Source organism: Macadamia integrifolia, chromosome 2, assembly GCF_013358625.1.
Source record: "Macadamia integrifolia cultivar HAES 741 chromosome 2, SCU_Mint_v3, whole genome shotgun sequence".
In the NCBI taxonomy this organism is placed as follows: Eukaryota; Viridiplantae; Streptophyta; class Magnoliopsida; order Proteales; family Proteaceae; genus Macadamia; species Macadamia integrifolia.
Genome location: NC_056558.1, coordinates 7,701,946 through 7,721,833, shown reverse-complemented (window position 1 = coordinate 7,721,833; position 19,888 = coordinate 7,701,946). Strand labels below are relative to the sequence as shown.

The following is a 19,888-nucleotide window of genomic DNA, read 5'->3' as shown; positions in this document are numbered from 1 at the left end:
CTTTCTCATGGACCAATAATGGCCCCCTCCCATGCAACTTGGTTTGTGCGCCTTGTGAGCTAAGATCTTATCATAAAAATAAAAACTCCCACCAGTGGAAAGCTCAGAATTCTAGGCCACCTCTCATCTGCCATCTGTCATCTTTCTTCCCACTCTCTTCCTTCAAATTTTAGTATTTTACTACTATGGAACTCTCTTGATTCATTGCTTGTTTGAAATGATTTACTATTTGACTTCATTCAACAATTCTGCCAAAGCCCAGAATCGAATTGGGTCTTCAACTTTCCTTCTTTCCTTCTGCGAATTCATTTTTGTCCCATAACAGCTGTCTTTGTTGTTTCATGTTTTCTGTTTTGAAATTATGGAGCGCTATGAGATATTGAAAGATATTGGGTCTGGGAACTTTGGGGTTGCTAAGCTTGTTGTGGATAAGTGGACTAAGGAACTATATGCTGTGAAGTATATTGAGAGAGGACAGAGAGTCTGTTTCTTAATCTCTCTTTGTCCATTGGGTTATGGGTTCTGTGTCTCTTTTTTTTTTTTCCCTACTAATTCACAGGCTACTTTCTGTGGCATAGGTTGATGAAAATGTGCAAAGGGAGATCATGAACCATAGATCCTTGAAGCACCCCAATATAGTTAGATTCAAGGAGGTAGGTGTTTTTGATTTACTTCTTTTGTTTGTGTACTTGGGCATAGCTTATGTTTTGTTACTCATGGGTTTGTATTTGTTTGATTGAGACTAAAACTCCTATGGGAGGAGCAGAGAATTCATTTCTGTACTTGCGTCCATTACATCCTCTGTTTCTGGGCAAAACTTATGTTTTGTAACTCATGGGTTTGTATTTGTTTGATTGAGACTAGACCCCCATGGGAGGAACAGAGAATTCATTCCTGTACTTGCTTCCATTTCATCCTCTATTTCTTCTTCCTATTCCCCTCTTCCAGTCTGCAATGAACTTTTCTCACATCTTTTAGATAGATATTTCCTTCATCTTGCCTTCAAGAAGGCCTTAGCTGTTGATAAGGAAAAGGAATTTCTGTTTTCAATGACAACTTTTCTATGTTGATTCCAAATCAGTTAGCTCTTTGAAGATGCACTGTTCCTATTCTGATTGTTTTATTGTGGTTCATCTGTTTGAAGATAATACTGTTCCAAATCTGATTGTTTTGTTTCTGTTCATCTACTCTTCTTTGCTTAATCATGTTTATGAGTGCCCTATTTTTACTCATGAATAGATGCACCAATCCTTGCAGGTTGTGCTTACTCCCACTCATCTAGCCATAGTCATGGAATATGCTTCTGGTGGGGAACTCTTTGAAAGGATCTGCAATGCTGGTAGATTCAGTGAGGACGAGGTAAAATAAATGGGGGAAGGGTACGAATCAATGTGAGAATCTTATATTATTTAGAAATGTGTAGTCCATTGGATTATACCAATTTCTAATTAGTACAAGATACCTGATTCCTGTTGGAAGCTGAAAAATACCCCAATTCTCCATTGATATCTGCCAATTTAGTGTGTCAGTAACTTTCTTTTGCTATCTCTTTTTGTTTGAATCAGGCAAGGTTCTTCTTTCAACAATTGATATCAGGAGTCAGTTCCTGCCACTCTATGGTACTTTCTACTAATCATGTTGAAACATATAATATGATCCCTAAAAGATGTCATTTCTTGGGTTGGATTGTTTTAATTCGATCATTTGATGCAGCAAATCTGCCACAGAGATCTTAAGTTGGAAAACACACTCTTAGATGGGAGCACTGCGCCGCGTCTAAAAATCTGTGACTTTGGGTATTCCAAGGTTATTATTACTGTTTTATAGAACTGAATTCATTTTCATTGCTTCGGTCACTTACTGTTTTGCCTTATTTTGCAGTCATCTGTCTTGCATTCTCAACCAAAATCTACCGTTGGAACACCAGCCTATATTGCACCAGAGGTACTAGCTAGAAAGGAATATGATGGAAAGGTGATATTATTTACATTCTTTTTAGTTCACTTCTGTAACTTGATTTGGACCCTTCAATCCTCAATATGTAATTGTTGGGAACTATATAGATAGCAGATGTTTGGTCTTGTGGAGTCACTTTATATGTAATGTTGGTTGGAGCTTACCCCTTCGAAGATCCTGATGATCCAAGGAACTTCCGAAAGACAATTGGGGTGAGTAATCCACAAATTTTATGTTTTCTGGTAGTTTTTTAGCTCTGCCATGAGTTCTAATTGCAGATGTGTATGGCTTATGGTAGCGGATACTTAGTGCCCGCTACTCAATTCCAGATTATGTTCGAGTATCCACAGAATGTAAGCATCTCCTTTCGCGGATATTTGTTTCTAACCCTGAAAAGGTAATTTTTTTATGCCAAAGTATCTGTCATCACTGTTGCAATCTTTCTAGTGATGTTTCTAGGATTTTCCTGATTGGCCTCCATTGTTTTTTCCTTTTTAAGAGGATAACCATTCCAGAAATTGAAAACCATCCATGGTTCTTGAAGAATTTGCCAACAGAACTCATGGAAGGAGAAGAAGGAAGCTTTCTGAATACTGATATAAAGGATACATCCCAAAGCATTGAAGAGGTACTGTCAATAATACAAGAAGCAAGGAAACCTGCTGATCAGGGATTCAAAATTGGTGGCCATTTATTTGGAGGGAGTATGGATCTTGATGACATTGATGCAGATACAGACATAGATGATGTTGAAGCAAATGGTGATTTTGTCTGTGCATTATGAGGATGTGTTACATGCCAACTGATCTGTTTGTTGATCCCTTGAGAATGATCTATTCTTTCCACACTCCTGTGAATTAAAAATAAGCTGAAAAGAGGTGTAGATCATTCTATGCAAAGAGTAGATATGGTTTTGTTGTTTCTGATTAAGGAACCTATATGGGTTTTGCCTTCTGTACTGTTGTATTCATAATTTTGCTTGATGTTGTAGTTGTGTTTGGCAAACAATAATATCATATGGGAAGTAACATGACAATGTGAGAGATCATACTTAAGTAGTTCTCTTCTTTCAGACCTGACAATTAAGCAAACAATAAACAACCTCTGGTGTCCTCAGGGGGATGAAGATGTAACCCCAAGGGGATAGCTGAGTTGGCAAGGGACCTTCGCCTCAGAAAGCGTGTGGTTCTGAGTTCGACTCCTCTTACCACCTTGGGGCCACTCACACAGGGGTGTTTACTGCTCTTCAATACTTTCAGTGAAAGTTGGATGGTTCTCATTCAACTCCGGAATGATCCCGGTCTAATGTGGTCGTGGGGTCAATATAGGCCCACGGGATTAGTCAGGCCAAAAGCTTGGATAACCGTTGTTAGCAAAAAAAAAAAAAGAGGGATTAAGATGCTAGAGGACAAAGAGGAAGATGTAGAGAGAAGAATCAAATATTATAAAAAGTTTGGTATAAGAGCTGTGTTGCCAACTCTGGGTTAGAACATTATCAATGACATTTAAGATAGTTTGGTCAAATTCCACTCATTGGCTTATAGTCTTATGTAATTCACATATGTATCTAAATAGATATTATTTTTTTTTTCCAAAAATTTTACGTTTTATTATTATTTTGTTATCATTGAGGTTCGATCTATTTAATATTCACTAGACAAAGCATAAGCTCCAAATGTCTTGCCAATTGCCATGACAATGCTTACAATCATAAATCAAATAACATAAATTTTTGGAACTATAGAATTATAGTTTTACATCGGTTTGTTTAAGTTCTTGGTGCCTTCATATGCTAGAGGAGTTGTTTCCACCTATTGACTTGAGATTTTGGTTAGATTCTCCCGCATGATCCAAACCAATAGTTCCTTTGCTCTTTTTCTCATATTATCTTTCCACATGCACAACAATGTCTCATTATGCCTACGTATAATTGGGAGTTAATAGAGTTCCAATTCTAAATTGGATTGTTTATGTCATGTTACCTTTAAATATCTGAGGAGCTCTTTCTACTTAATGCCTTGAGGTTTTGGATCAATTCCGATACATTAAAAAAAAAAAAAAAAAAATTGCAATTAATTGTAGTGTTATCAGCACATAGGGTTTAAGATTCACCAAGAGCCAAAAAGGCATAAGAAAACACCAACTAGGAGTTTACACTTGGCCATATGATCTTGCAACACAACATGCCATGATTTAATCAACTCAAAATTCAACACTTGGCACAACATATACATGTCTACATCAAAGATTGGAGCCAATACATTATGGGAACGTGTGAAGACTTTCAATTTAAAATAATTGATGATGTCTCTTATACTAGGCAACAAATTTAGTGTAATTTCATCATAAAAATAATAATTATAGTTAATTTTAAGGGAGAGGGATAGGGATTGCTAAGGCGTGAGAATGCAGTTTCCCACCAATGAAGGAAACTATGCACACATCATCAGTGGAGGTGGGGTTTAATAAGGAGAGAGAATGTGAGGTGTGCGGTTCGATTTGAATACAAAAATCAATTGGCTCCAAATTTTAATCAATGAACACAATTTCGAACCTAGTTTTCAAAATTTTAATCAATGAGGTTCTTAGTAAGGATGTAAATAGATGACTGAAAAACTGTATCTTAATTCATGTTTGTATCCATTTAGGGGAATCCGTATTTGAAAAATCGGTCTGAAAACTATTCAAACTGTTTGAGAACTATTCATGAGGACATTTTTGTAATAGGACCCTTTGACATCAACCTTAATTGAGTTTCGCCTTCTACAGTTCTCCTCCGCTCAAGGTAGACAAGCTACCTAACTTGATTCCCACACGGCAAAATGGCTCAAAAGGGACTTATTTGGCACTTATTCTATACAGACAATGAGACTAGAAATCTTGTCTTATCATATATGCAATTACATTGCATGCATCATATGGATAACTTAAATATTACCTAATTTAAGATACTTCATCCACTCATTATGTGTGCGTGTACAAAACTACAACCTAACCCATAGAAGAGGATGCCACAAGGCACCTAATGGAGTCAATATTGGCTAAGAACTAAAAATCATAAATATTGACATTTGAAGCCATTGTGTTAAGTAAACTTTGGATAATGATAATATTGATAAGAATGGAAAGCGTAGAGCTTAAAACGCGACTTATTATTTATTTATTTATTATTATTATTATTTTTTTTCATTTTTTTACAGAAGGTTTAATTGAGCTTGGATCAGCTTCTCATACGTGGAGGTTTCACATATGATTTTGTGACGACATTTTTTTATTTCATAAATGCCCTTTTATGTTGTTATTAAGAATATTTAGAGAAGCATTTGTGCAGAAAGAAAAGAAGACAAATGTCATCATGAAACTGTATGTGAAGAGTTATTACACTCTAGATACGGGGAGCTAATTCAGACTTATGGTTTTTGCTTTAGGGATGCCTCTGGGTTGTTGAGTCTGACGTCCAACATCATCTCAGGAGAAGAATAGCTTTCGGGGGAAAATTTTTGATTTATTTTTTCTTATTCCATTCAACAATATATGATACTACTAACAAGACATGGTTTAGCTTTGGCTACTAGTTCAGAATTTGATTAAGATATCTAAATAATCTCCTTGCATTATTGAAGTTGAAATTGAAGTTGAAACTCCAAACATCTTTATCATGGAAGTTTTTGTAGTATAGTTGATAAAAGCATGCAATTCCTATAGAGATTTTGAACTTTAACTTGTTATTCAAAGTTCGATTTGTATCTTTATAAGATTAAGAAATATTGATTATTTTGATTCATTTGGTTATCCTCAGTCGAATAATAACTGGATCATCAACTAGATTAATTATAAATATTTATTTATTTATTTATTATCTCTTGTCTTATTTCCAAGAACTCTGTGAGATTATTTGACAATATACTACGGGTGAAACCATTTTGAAGGATGATTCAACAGATATTGTTTTGTATTGCCTCTATTAACCCAAATTTTGAGATGGGCTCGAGATAGATAACTAGAGGTGGTCGGTTGGGCCAAGTTAGTTTTAGTTGAGCTCAATTGGTCTTTCTCACTTTAGGACCTCGCATTGTGACTGACATGTTAAGTAATCAGTCTTCATAGGCTAGGCAAGGTCCCATCTATATTCGTCGGTTGGGCATCGGTCGTTAATGGGGTTAAACATGCTTTAAACGGGTTAATGATACATTTATTTTTACATGGGCTATAAATATGTCATATTTATTAAATGGGCTCTAAGGGGGGTCTAAACGAACTGTAAACATGTAAGACTGAGTTGGGCTATTAGTGGGTCGGTCTGGGCCCTTGCATTCAGTTCCGGCTAAAGCCCGGCACATTTAATAAGTGCGCTGAGTCGTTACTTATTGGGCCTATAATTCGTTTATCTCACAAGATCCAAGGGCGATCTCGGCCCACCTCCAATTACCCCAATGAGACCTACACCTCTATAAATAACGGCCATTGATGTATTTGGACCGACCTATCAGATGCTTATCGAACTGTTTAGACTGCTAGTTATAAATAACTACACGCTACACTTTCTATACTGTAGACCCTCAGCCGTTTATGATATCATCTTCTCGCCTCTTCTGTTGCATAGAGCGGAAGCGAGACTCCGTCAAAGATGAAGGTTTGATCTGAAACCCTGGGGGTATTTGGTTCGGTAAATCTTTGGGATGACATTCTTTAGAATGATAATTCTTAATTTTTGGAATTGTTTGGTTATACTAGGATGACCCTCATAAGTGAGCACCCTACTTCCCATGAATGATCATATTAAAAAGAATGTGTTCTAAATCTGAGTTTAATTGAGTTTACCTCAACACTTAAACTCAGATTTGATCAACCTTTTTACCACCTAGTATAAAAGGAGAAAGCAGAAAGAAGTTCTCTACGGAAGCCAATATCTCAACCCGCGAGAAACATGTACTAGCCTCAAGGCAACCAAACGATTTTTCAGAAAGAAACATAATTCAGAAGAATGTCTATCAAAAGATTGACATTCATATCCGATACATACACCATTTGATTTACCGAACCAAACAAACTTCTATCATTTTGATCTTTAGAGTATTGTGTTCTCTTTTTGTAGCGCTATTTCTCCGGGTTTAATCTGATTTCTTCCTATCTTGACAGTTTAATATTGCAAATCCCACTACTGGTTGCCAGAAAAAGCTCGAAATTAACGATGACCAGAAATTGTGAGTCTTTCATTCTCTCCTTTTAAATTTTCTGATTGACTCCTTTTAGATGTTGATTATTTTGGGGGTGGGTGGGTTGTTAAATTCATTTTCCTCATCTTTTTAATCTTATCATACAGGCGGGCATTTTTCGACAAGAGGATCTCACAGGAGGTCCTTGGAGATGCCTTGGGCGAGATATGTTTTTCGGGTTGAAATCGTCTGTAATTCCGATCTCGTACAATTTCGTGCAATACCACCTTCAAGTGGTGACACATGTATTGATATCAATACAATGGTCTAGATCTGATACAACTAATAAAACATTAAATAAGTGAAGAGGCATTTAAATCAAATCTGGACCATTGCATTGGTATCAATACACGTGTCACCCCCTGAAGATGGTATTGCACGGAATTGTACGAGATCGGAATTGCAGACGATTTTTTTTCCACTCCACCCACCCACCTCTGTGAAGCAGGAGACGGACACGGCCAGGAGTAAGAACTCCCTGCTTCATTGGGAATCCTTGCTTGTCACATCCTCCCATGATTTTGAAAACATAACCCTTGAATTTCTGTGTACACACAAACCAATTAATGTTTTATTAGTTGTATCAGATCTGGACCATTGTATTGATATCAATACACGTGTCACCACTTGAAGGTGGTATTGCACGGAATTGTACGAGATCGGAATTGCAGACGATTTCAACCCGGGTGGAGTGGGATTACTTTTGTCTGTGGAATACTATAGTTAGCGGACACACTAGTTGGTTGTTTTTAAGTTTGTCTCGAATGATCATGACCCATTTTGGGGTATTTGGAGTTAAGAGTTTCAGGGCCAGTTTTCTCGTTGTTGATTGGTGTAATCTTTCTTCGTGATACATCTTCTTCTTTGCCCGAGCACACGTGACGTTCGTCGAATCTCTGTGTTGCGGGGATTATATGTTTATCTGCTTTATAGCTTTATTTGTTTTTGTTGTAGCCTGTGCCAAAGTGTACTTATATGATGTTTTTGAAAATTTTCTGACAGGGACACCATGCTTCCGAGGGTATGGAAGGCGTACTGGGGAGCGACGGAGGAAGTCTGTCCGTGGGTGCATTGTCAGCCAAGATCTTTCAGTTCTCAATTTGGTTATTGTGAAAAAGGATGAGAATGATCTTCCTGGATTGACTGACACTGAGAAACCCAGAATGAGAGGTCCAAAGAGGGCATCCAAGATCCGGAAACTCTTCAACCTTTCCAAGGAGGATGATGTGCGGAAGTATGTCAACACATATCGCCGAACATTCACAACAAAAGCTGGAAAGAAGGTCAGTAAAGCTCCCAAGATACAGAGATTAGTGACTCCATTGACTCTGCAGAGGAAGCGTGCAAGAATTGCAGAGAAGAAGAGGAGGATTTCAAAGGCCAAGTCAGAGGCAGCCGAGTACCAGAAGCTTCTTGCATCCAGATTGAAGGAGCAGCGAGAACGCCGTAGTGAAAGTTTGGCAAAGAAGAGATCCCGGCTTTCGGCTGCTTCTAAGCCTTCAATTGTGGCTTAGATAATGCTCTCCAAATTTTGACTGCTATTTTTTCAGGTATTGTGAATTTTTTTGGTTCTGGTGTGTTGGAACTAAAAAAGAATCATTTTGGATTCTTCGACTTGAGCTTAGTTTTGTTTCGAATCTAGAACCTTTTCTGAATAGTAGATTTATTTTTGCAATAATTGTTGTCTATGAGATTCATTTTTAAAAATTTTTATTCCCAAATCCTTCTTCATGGTTAAAATTATGGGATTAGCTTTCTTCTTTTGGGCCCTGATCTTGTTCTCACACTATTTCAGAAGAAATAGCAAACATGGTCTATGCTCCTTATAGCTGAAGCCTCTTGTTCTATGTAAAAGATTTGTGAAGTACCTGGTATAACAAGAACAGCACAAGATCTCAAATGGTTAAATGAAATGTTAAAGCTTCCATCATTGATGATGGTAGCATAATACCTTGGAGAAGATGCAATGCCAAACCAATTCATCAAAACCAGGCCTTGGCTTGATGGGTAGACAATGTAGTTTGAGGACCAGGTCCTTAAAGATGTAGCTTGCAAGCATTTTTTTTTGAAATATGGACAAGAGAGCAGTGTGTGACAAAGAGAATATGTTACCAAACTGCAGATGCTATTCCTAGACCAATTTTGGGATCATCTCAATCGAACAAGGGTCAAATGGTCTTTAGAGGTCAAGATAGAATAAAGGGTAAAATAGTCTTTTCATTTTCAAAACTAACACTAGTGTTAGGTTTGATGAGTTTAAATGTAATAAATGAAACTGGAGGGGGTGAGGGGGTGAGGGGGTGAGGATGTAATGAAGACAAACACGAGGGGAGGTGGATGTAAATTTCGCTAAACTTTATTATAATTTTTAATCAAAATTCATTGGTTTTAATATGTAACATTAAAGAGTCCATAAAAAAAAAATGATTATCAGATACAATCATGATTACAAAAGTTTTTATTTGCGTTTTAAATTTGATTTCCTTTCCCTTCTTACCACTTTTTATGCTGTGTATGAGTATGGGTTTCTCCAACACATTAACCCCAACAACTATTGTCATCTACAAAGTTCACCATATGACTAGAAAAGCATAGTTTTGTATATTTGTGGAGAATTGGAGATCTTGATTATTTGGTTTTTCTCCTCCTTTTTTGTGAAAAATCATAAAATGAGAAATCTTCAGGTAAAATCAGTATTAAGAAAAGTTGAGAGATTATTATCACAAATTTATTTTTATTTATTTTATTTTTTTAATTTTTTTAAAATCAAATTAAACAAGAAAGCTATTCTATCATGAGGACAAATGACACGTCTATTTTTTATTGTTGGATAAAGAGAACATGGTCTAAATTAGTAACATGTCAAATTCCATTGTCTAATTTAATGAAGGTGAAATGTTTTTATGAAAAACCACAAAATAAATTTAAGCCATTAGAGCCAATGTGAACAATCAAGGTTGATGTCTTGTATTCTGTCGCTTGCCAAAGGCCTTGAGGTCTAAAGGAATTGGACCACCATGTGTGTTATCTTTATTATTAGAGCCTCGTTGAGCTAGTGGGTCCATGGCGGGGGTTTGGGGCCGGTATAATGTAGGGATGGATTTGACAACCAAACCAGTCCCAAAACTGCAAGAACTTTTAGATTAGAGAACAACCAGATTACAGCCTATATAAGACAATAATTCCACAAACCAGAAATAATGAAGAAGGATTTCTCAGCAGTCAAATCGATCTCCAAAACTGATCCTTTATCAAATCAGAAAATAGACCAGCAACTAGGACTAATTCAGACACAATAATGAGTCCCAAACATAGCCCAACCAGAATGCCAATCACAGAAAGATAGGGGGACAGAAAGGACCCTATCGGTTCTATCCTCTGTTCAGAAATCCACTACAGGACAAAAATATGGTGAGTTCGTATATCTCACAAACCACTGATGAGAAAAGGCTCATATGTGGATCAAGTTTCTTCCTAGGTGAGGGGAATCTCCTATCAAAATTTCAGACCAAACTAATGGAGAAATAGACCTGGACAGAATATGAGATTTCTTCGCAGAGCACTTTATCGCTGGACAGAACTGAGTAAAAGGTTGAAATAAATACCTATGACAGCAGGGCAGTAATAGGGCCTCATAATACCTTGAAGAAGAAAAAGAACACTTGAAGAAACCCTCTTGAACTTCACGTCGCAAGGAGTCGACCGGATCAAACACCAACCCCTTGTTCTGTGATCACACACATAGAAAATTCAGTAGATGCATGGTAGCGACCAGCAGCAAGTTCTTTTTTTTTTCAAAATCAAAATTGTCTCTCTATGATGAGAGCTCTCCTTTATTTATAATAATGATGGGGAGGGTTTATAAATAATAGTAACTCAGAGTTACTAAATCAGAGTTATTAAAAATTGATTACAAGAAGTTACTAAAAACTGGAAATTAGAATCTAATGAAAATAGAAACTAGTCTAGACAGAAATTAGAAACTAACAATGACTTGAAATTAGAAACTAATTTAGGTACTGAAATTAGAAACTAAATAACCCCATCTAAAAAGGAAACTTAAAGAAAAGGAAGCAAATCACTGAATCCCATATGCAACCTTAGAACCCCTAGTTTAGACCCATAAAAGTAGCCCAATATACTCCAAACCACATGGACTGAAGGCCCAACACGTATACAACCCAACCCTAAGCTTATTCCTAATAAAACAAGCCTAGTTTGGTGAAGAATCTGCATCAACTCTCCCCGGCTGGGAAACATTCGACTCCAACGAATGGATAAGGGACATGTAGCGCTCATACAAGTCGGGATCAAGCCTCTTGAAATCAGCAGCATGAATCCAAGTACAGTCACTACGGGGACGACCTTTCCACTTGACAAGAAAAGTGTGATAACTAGTGCCACGGCGGGAGGTCTTGTAATTATCATCCAAGACGTCTTCAATAACTTCAGAAGTGGGTGGCTTCAGTTGAGGGAACCTCATCATTTGCTCCGAGTCTCCATCATCTGAATGATGCCCAACATAAAGGTGAAGATCAGCCACATTAAACACGTTACTTATGGTCATGTCATCAGGCAACTTAAGCACATAAGCATTAGGTCCTATACGTTTCAGCACCTTGTAGGGACCCATCTTTCGTGGATGTAGCTTGGTATTGACACCTGTCTGAAACCGTTCAGGATTTACTCGAATCATCACCATGTCCCCGGTTTGAACTCCACAGAACGCCGATGACGATCAGCAGAAGCCTTATACACCTCATTGTTCAAGGCAATACGCCGTCGGACGTTGGCATGCACCTCAGTGATATGACGTAAGAACTCATTAGCTTCAATACTAACTCGAGCCTGGGGTGGGAGTGACATAAGGTCAATAGGCCGCTTAGGTTGGACTCCAAGCAAGATCTCAAAAGGAGTACGACCTGTTGTCCTATTCACTGAGCTGTTGTAGGCAAATTCTGTAATGTCAAGAATAGGAAGGCCATGTCTTCTCATACTCTCGAACCAAACACCTCAACAAGTTTCCCACGCTACGGTTCACCACCTCTGTTTGTCCATCTGTGGATGAAATGCAGTTGAAAAGTTCAGCTTTGTATTTGTCTTCACCCACAATGTCTTCCAAAAATAACTCATAAACCTAACGTCACGGTCGGATACAATACTAGTTGGCAGTCCATGTAGTCGTACTACTTCCTTGAAGAAGAGCTTTGTAACCTGATAAGCATCAAAAGTCTTACGACAAGGTATAAAATGAGCCATCTTAGATAAACGATCCACAACCACCATAATGGAATCATATCGTTCTCTAGTAGGGGGTAGTCCAAGAACAAAATCCATGCTAACATCAAGCCACGGTGCATGAGGAACAGGTAGTGGAGAGTATAAACCTGTGTTATGTTTTCCCCCTTTTGCCAACTGACATACACGGCATCTCTTGATCACATGATCGACGTCCTTTGCAATGCATGGCCAATAATATCGATCAGTCACCTGTGCAAGAGTCTTATCTTTCCCAAAATGTCCTCCTAATCCTCCTCCATGTAACTCTCGTATGATGTGATGACGTAGGGAAGAGTTTGGGATACAAAGCCGCGTGCCAAAGAACAAGTACCCATCATGAATAAAGTACTTTAGGTGCTGCCCACCTTGTTGTAACTCCATAAAGACAGTGCTGAAATTAGAATCGGATGTATACTCACCTCGTATCTGATCTATGTTAATAACATGTGCTGAAAATGTGTTAAGTGTGAGCACCTTCCGGTTAAGTGCATCAGCCACTGTATTCTCTTTTCTCGCCTTGTACTTCATAGCAAATACAAACTCCTGCAAGTAGGCTACCCATTTGGCACGTCTGTGGCTAATCGATTTCTGTGAGTGAAGGTGCTTCAAGGCCTCATGATCAGTGTACAAAATGAACTCCTTACCAATGAGGTAGTGCCTCCAATGGCGTAGCACTTGGACGACTACATACAACTCCAGATCATAAGTCGAATAGCGCTTCTTGGCCTCATTCAATTTTTCGATATAAAAAGCGATGGGGTGTCCTCCTTGCATTATCACTCCTCCTAGCCCAACATGTGAAGCATCTGTAGCTACCTCAAATACTTTGTCAAAATCTGGTAGGCGTAGGATGGGTGCCTCAATCATCTTCCTCTTCACAAGAGCGAAGGCTTTGGTCGCTGCAGCTGTCCATTCAAACTTCCCTTTACTCGACTTCATACATTCAGTGATGGGTGCCATTACTGCACTGAAGTTCCGAATAAATCTCCTATAGAAGGAAGCCAACTCATGGAAGCTACGGACTTCTGTTAGAGTCTTAGGTGTGGGCCAATCGGTGATGCTCTTGATCTTCTCCGGATCAGCTTCAACCCCCTTTGATGACACTATAAATCCAAGGAATACAACTTTGGACAACATGAAGGAACACTTCTTGAGATTAATGTATAACTTCTCAGCACGGAGTACTCTCAAGACTTGCCTCAAGTGATCCTTATGCTCTTCTTGGTTCTTACTGTATACCAGAATGTCATCAAAATAAACAACCAAAAAACGACCAATGAAGGGAAGAAGGACCTGTGTCATCACCCTCATAAAAGTACTAGGTGCATTTTTCAGACCGAACATCATGAGTTTCCACTCATATAAGCCATCCTTGGTCTTAAAGGCGGTCTTCCACTCATCCCCAGAACGGATGCGAATCTGATGATAGCCACTCCTCATATCTAACTTGGAAAAGACCTTTGCCCCGGACAGCATATCCAACATATCATCTAGTCATGGTATAGGAAACCTATACTTGCCTGTTATCTTGTTGATAGCACGGTTGTCCACACACATACGCTAAGAACCATCCTTCTTTGGCATGAGTAAAGCTGGTACGGCATAAGGACTTAAGCTCTCCTCAATGAAGCCCTTCTGTAGTAACCCATCCACTTGCCGTTTCAGCTCGGCATGCTCAGTAGGACTAAGTCTGTAAGCAAGAAGGTTGGGTAAAACCGAACCAAGTACCAAGTCAATTGCATGTTGTATGTCTCTCATGGGAGGCAACTCATCTGGGAGATCATCAGGGACTAAGTCAGAAAAATCAGACAAGAGCTCTCTGATAGGTGCACTATACGTTACCTCAGGTTGGGGGGTGACTTCCCTAGTAACAAGTGCCATAACCATTCCAGTCTCATGACTTGTGCGTAAGAACTGTTTATGGGAAATAGTTAGCAACTCCTTTGTGGGCAGAGCTAATACCTTCTTCTCATTGTCAATGCCCTTCTGATTTGACCTTAATGATCTCTTCCGCCGTATTTCAGCCGGCACATTTACCGGATAGAAAGTTGTAGGAACACCCTTCCACATGAAAGTACACAGATTCTTCTTCCCTCCAACCATGGCATCATTGTCATACATCCAGGGACAACCAAGCAATACATCTGTGAGTTTTATTGGGATCACATCACACCAAACTTTCTCTTCATATCGGCAAAGTTTCAAAGGAACTGAGCACCTCTTATTCACCTCTAAGGTATTACCATTCAGCAAGGATACCTTATAAGGTTGAGGATGTGGGTCAACTTTCAAGGTTGCTTTCTTCACAAAGGCTTCAGAAACAACGTTGACACAACTGCCACTATCAATGATAATCTGACAAGTATGCTCACCTGACTTCATACGGCTGTAGAATATGCAGTTACGTCGCCAATCCTCTCCTTTGGTTTCAGCCACCAATATACGAGTAACAATATTTATTCCCTGGGTATCATCCTCATTAGTGTTTTCCATATCATAGTCATATCCACCATCATCATCATCATCTAATGGGTAGGGATAAAGAGCTGACTCATCCTCCTCATTGGAGTCTTCAACCTCAGCTACTGCATTAACCCTCTGCTTATGCGGACAAGATTTAGCAAAATGTCATATCTCTTGATGATGCAGATTCTTCACCAAACTAGGCTTGTTTTATTAGAAATAAGCTTAGGGTTGGGTTGTATACGTGTTGGGCCTTCAGTCCATGTGGTTTGGAGTATATTGGGCTACTTTTATGGGTCTAAACTAGGGGTTCTAAGGTTGCATACGGGATTCAATGATTTGTTTCCTTTTTCTTTAGTTTCCTTTTTAGATGGGGTTATTTAGTTTCTAATTTTCAGTCTTAAATTAGTTTCTAATTTTCAGTCACAAGACTTTCTATTTTGTAAGTTTCTATTTTCAGATTTAGTAACTAGTTGAGTTTCTAATTTTTAGTTTCTTATTTCAGTTTTTGGAAACTAAAGTTAGTTTCTATTTCATGTAACCCCTATCACTATTATAAATAAAGCTATGGCTCTTTTAATGAGCCACGATTTTTACAAACTACATGGCTGCTGCTGCTGTTTTCTCTGCGAGAGAACTTCCTTGTGTTTGATCAAGGTATTGGGTTGGTGTTCGATCCGACGACTCTTTGCGGCGAGAAGTCCAAGAGGTTCATCTTCAAGTGTCCCTTTTCTCTTTCAAAGTCTTCTTTTCAAAGGTTTGTTACTATTCAAACAAATCAGGTAACAGATCTGATCTTCTTTAAATTTCTGGTTTCGAATTTCCCAAATTTCTCCTACCCGATCCTTCACTGATCAGACCAACCAGCCACCTGATGGCTCCCTTATTCTGGTCGAGTGTTAGGCCTATTGAGAGGATGGTTCGATCCTAATTTGGGGTCAATCAGACCTGGAATTTTATTGTTAAAAAAATTCTCTCTATTCTGCCCAATTCTGGTTTCTGCCCAGAATTTTGAATCGTTTTGTTCCGGATGTTGCTGATTGGTTGCTGGTCCTATATTTCATTGTTTAGTCTTATTAATTGGTGATTTAAGTCCTTAATTCCTTGGCTGATTATTCAGTTACAGAATTTCTGAAATTGTTGAGATCGATGAATTTTATGATATTTTATTGGGCTGGTTCTGGTTGTTCTTCTGATTAAAAGTTCCTGCAGTTGGATTAGTTTGAGTTTTCAAACTTAGTCTTACATTAAGTGGTATCAGAGCATGGCTGGGAACAACACCCCTACCCTAGCTTCTCTTATGGAGATGCTACAGACTATGAGGACTGAGATGAGGGCTGAACAGCAAACCTTACGGACTGAATTGAAGGCTGAGTTGAAGGCTGAATTGGATGCCAGGTTGTTGAATGAAGAGACCCCACCCCAACAGCCTACTGGCAGTTCACGTACAACACTCGAAGTGGACACTCCAATGAATGTGGTTACTCAGTTGGCTAATAGGAGAGCAAACCCTAATTTGAGAGCACCACAGAGGGTTCCGGTAGCACAACCTACTTTTGAAGCGCATGTAAGAGGATATTTTGAGACTGAGCGTCCCGTGCAACAGAGGTATTCTGGAGATTCACAGAAGGTCAAGCTCGATCTGAAGGAGTTTGATGGGAGATATGACCCCCAATTGTTCTATGATTGGGTAGTGGCACTAGACGACTATTTTGACTATTATGAGTTACCTGAGGAACGGAAGATGAAACTAGCTCGTGCTAAGCTAGTTGGGGCTGCTCGTGAGTGGTGGAGGACCTATGAGCTAGAATTGGAAGACCGTGGTAGAGAACCTACTAGTTGGGAAGAGATGAAGCTTGAGTTATCAGATAAATACTTGCCACGCAACTTTAGAGCTCGCATACAAGACCAGCTGAACTCTCTTCGTCAAGGGTCTATGACTGTTGCCGAGTACATGAACAAGTTTGACGCACTTTATTCTCGTACAGGCATAAGGGAGAATGAAAGGCAACTATTATCTCGGTTTCGACTGGGATTGCGAGTTGAAATCAACAGGGGTATCGGAGTTGTTGAAGTGCACTTAGTGAGGGATTGTTTTGACAAGGCCCTACGAGCAGAGGAGCTTCTAGCACAACCAGTTAGAAGGTTTGGTTTCCAAGCTGGGGAGGTAAAGAAGAATTTTCCAGCCACTAAACCTAGTAGCTCAGCACCTCCAAAATCCACTTTTCCTCCACGAGCTGATCATAAAGGAAAGGCACCCATGACAGGTAGTAATAAGGTACAGTGTTTCCATTGTCAAGAGATAGGACATTTTGCTAAGTCTTGTCCGCATAAGCAGAGGGTTAATGCAGTAGCTGAGGTTGAAGACTCCAATGAGGAGGATGAGTCAGCTCTTTATCCCTACCCCTTAGATGATGATGATGATGGTGGATATGACTATGATATGGAAAACACTAATGAGGATGATACCCAGGGAATAAATATTGTTACTCGCATATTGGTGGCTGAAACCAAAGGAGAGGATTGGCGACGTAACTGCATATTCTACAGCCGTATGAAGTCAGGTGAGCATACTTGTCAGATTATCATTGATAGTGGCAGTTGTGTCAACGTTGTTTCTGAAGCCTTTGTGAAGAAAGCAACCTTGAAAGCTGACCCACATCCTCAGCCTTATAAGGTATCAATACCTTAGAGGTGAATAAGAGGTGCTCAGTTCCTTTGAAACTTTACCGATATGAAGAGAAAGTTTGGTGTGATGTGATCCCAATGAAACTCACAGATGTATTGCTTGGTCGTCCCTGGATGTATGACAATGATGCCATGGTTGGAGGGAAGAAGAATCTGTGTACTTTCATGTGGAAGGGAGTTCCTACAACTTTCTATCCGGTAAATGTGCCGGCTGAAATACGGCGGAAGAGATCATTAAAGTCAAATCAGAAGGGCATTGACAATGAGAAGAAGGTATTAGCTCTGCCCACAAAGGAGTTGCTAACTATTTCCCATAAACAGTTCTTACGCACAAGTCATGAGACTGGAATGGTTATGGCACTTGTTACTAGGGAAGTCACCCCCCAACCTGAGGTAACGTATAGTGCACCTATTAGAGAGCTCCTGTCTGATTTTTCTGACTTAGTCCCTGATGATCTCCCAGATGAGTTGCCTCCCATGAGAGACATACAGCATGCCATTGACTTGGTACCTGGTTCGGTTTTACCCAACCTTCCTGCTTACAGACTTAGTCCTACTGAGCACGCCGAGCTGAAACGGCAAGTGGATGGGTTACTACAGAAGGGATTCATTGAGGAGAGCTTAAGTCCTTGTGCAGTACCAGCTTTACTCACGCCAAAGAAGGATGGTTCTTGGCGTATGTGTGTGGACAGCCGTGCTATCAACAAGATAACAGTCAAGTATAGGTTTCCTATACCACGACTAGATGATATGTTGGATATGCTGTCCGGGGCAAAGGTCTTTTCCAAGCTAGATCTGAGGAGTGGCTATCATCAGATTCGCATCCGTTCTGGGGATGAGTGGAAGACCGCCTTTAAGACCAAGGATGGCTTATATGAGTGGAAAGTCATGCCATTCGGTCTGACAAATGCACCTAGTACTTTTATGAGGGTGATGACACAGGTCCTTCGTCCCTTCATTGGTCGCTTTTTGGTTGTTTATTTTGATGACATACTGGTATACAGTAAGAACCAAGAAGAGCATCAGGATCACTTGAGGCAAGTCTTGAGAGTACTCCGTGCTGAGAAGTTATACATTAATCTCAAGAAGTGTTCCTTCATGCTGCCCAAGGTTGTATTCCTTGGATATATAGTGTCATCAAAGGGGGTTGAAGCTGATCCGGAGAAGATCAAGAGCATCACTGATTGGCCCACACCTAAGACTCTAACAGAAGTCCGTAGCTTCCATGGGTTGGCTTCCTTCTATAGGAGATTTATTCGGAACTTCAGTGCAGTAATGGCACCCATCACTGAATGTATGAAGTCGAGTAAAGGGAAGTTTGAATGGACAGCTGCAGCGACCAAAGCCTTCGCTCTTGTGAAGAGGAAGATGACCGAGGCACCCATCCTACGCCTACCAGATTTTGACAAAGTATTTGAGATAGCTACAGATGCTTCACATGTTGGGCTAGGAGGAGTGATAATGCAAGGAGGACACCCCATCGCTTTTTATAGCGAAAAATTGAATGAGGCCAAGAAGCGCTATTCGACTTATGATCTGGAGTTGTATGCAGTCGTCCAAGTGCTACGCCATTGGAGGCACTACCTCATTGGTAAGGAGTTCATTTTGTACACTGATCATGAGGCCTTAAAGCACCTTCACTCACAGAAATCGATTAGCCACAGACATGCCAAATGGGTAGCCTACTTGCAGGAGTTTGTATTTGCTATGAAGTACAAGGCGGGAAAAGAGAATACAGTGGCTGATGCACTTAGCTGGAAATTGCTCACACTTAACACATTTTCAGCACATGTTATTAACATAGATCATATACGAGGTGAGTATACATCTGATTCTGATTTTAGCATTGTCTTTATGGAGTTACAACAAGGTGGGCAGCACTTAAAGTACTCTATTCATGATGGGTACTTGTTCTTTGGCACGCGGCTTTGTATCCCAAACTCTTCCCTACATCATCACATCATACGAGAGTTACATGGAGGAGGATTAGGAGGACATTTTGGGAAAGATAAGACTCTTGCACAGGTGACTGATCGATATTATTGGCCATGCATTGCAAAGGATGTCGATCATGTGATCAAGAGATGCCGTGTATGTCAGTTGGCAAAAGGGGGAAAACAGAACACAGGTTTATACTCTCCACTACCTGTTCCTCATGCACCGTGGCTTGATGTTAGCATGGATTTTGTTCTTGGACTACCCCCTACCAGAGAACGATATGATTCCATTATGGTGGTTGTGGATCGTTTCTCTAAGATGGCTCATTTTATACCTTGTCGTAAGAC

The 19,888-nt window shown here is 39.6% G+C and overlaps 2 protein-coding genes across 2 annotated transcripts; both read left to right on the top strand.

The window, feature by feature from the left end:
- Positions 1-3,004, top strand: LOC122058588 (serine/threonine-protein kinase SAPK2-like). Its single transcript, XM_042621218.1, has 9 exons — positions 1-481; positions 579-653; positions 1,258-1,359; positions 1,566-1,619; positions 1,714-1,806; positions 1,882-1,974; positions 2,064-2,168; positions 2,255-2,353; positions 2,456-3,004. The coding sequence occupies exons 1-9, from the start codon at positions 362-364 to the stop codon at positions 2,738-2,740; spliced, it is 1,026 nt and encodes a 341-aa protein (XP_042477152.1). The 5' UTR covers positions 1-361; the 3' UTR covers positions 2,741-3,004.
- A 3,579-nt stretch (positions 3,005-6,583) lies between these two features.
- On the top strand, positions 6,584-8,850 carry LOC122057486 (40S ribosomal protein S6-like). The gene is made up of 5 exons (XM_042619605.1): positions 6,584-6,589; positions 7,096-7,160; positions 7,280-7,341; positions 7,975-8,004; positions 8,127-8,850. Exons 1-5 carry the CDS (start codon positions 6,584-6,586, stop codon positions 8,684-8,686), a joined length of 723 nt encoding a protein of 240 aa, XP_042475539.1. The 3' UTR covers positions 8,687-8,850.
- Positions 8,851-19,888: the final 11,038 nt, after the last annotated feature.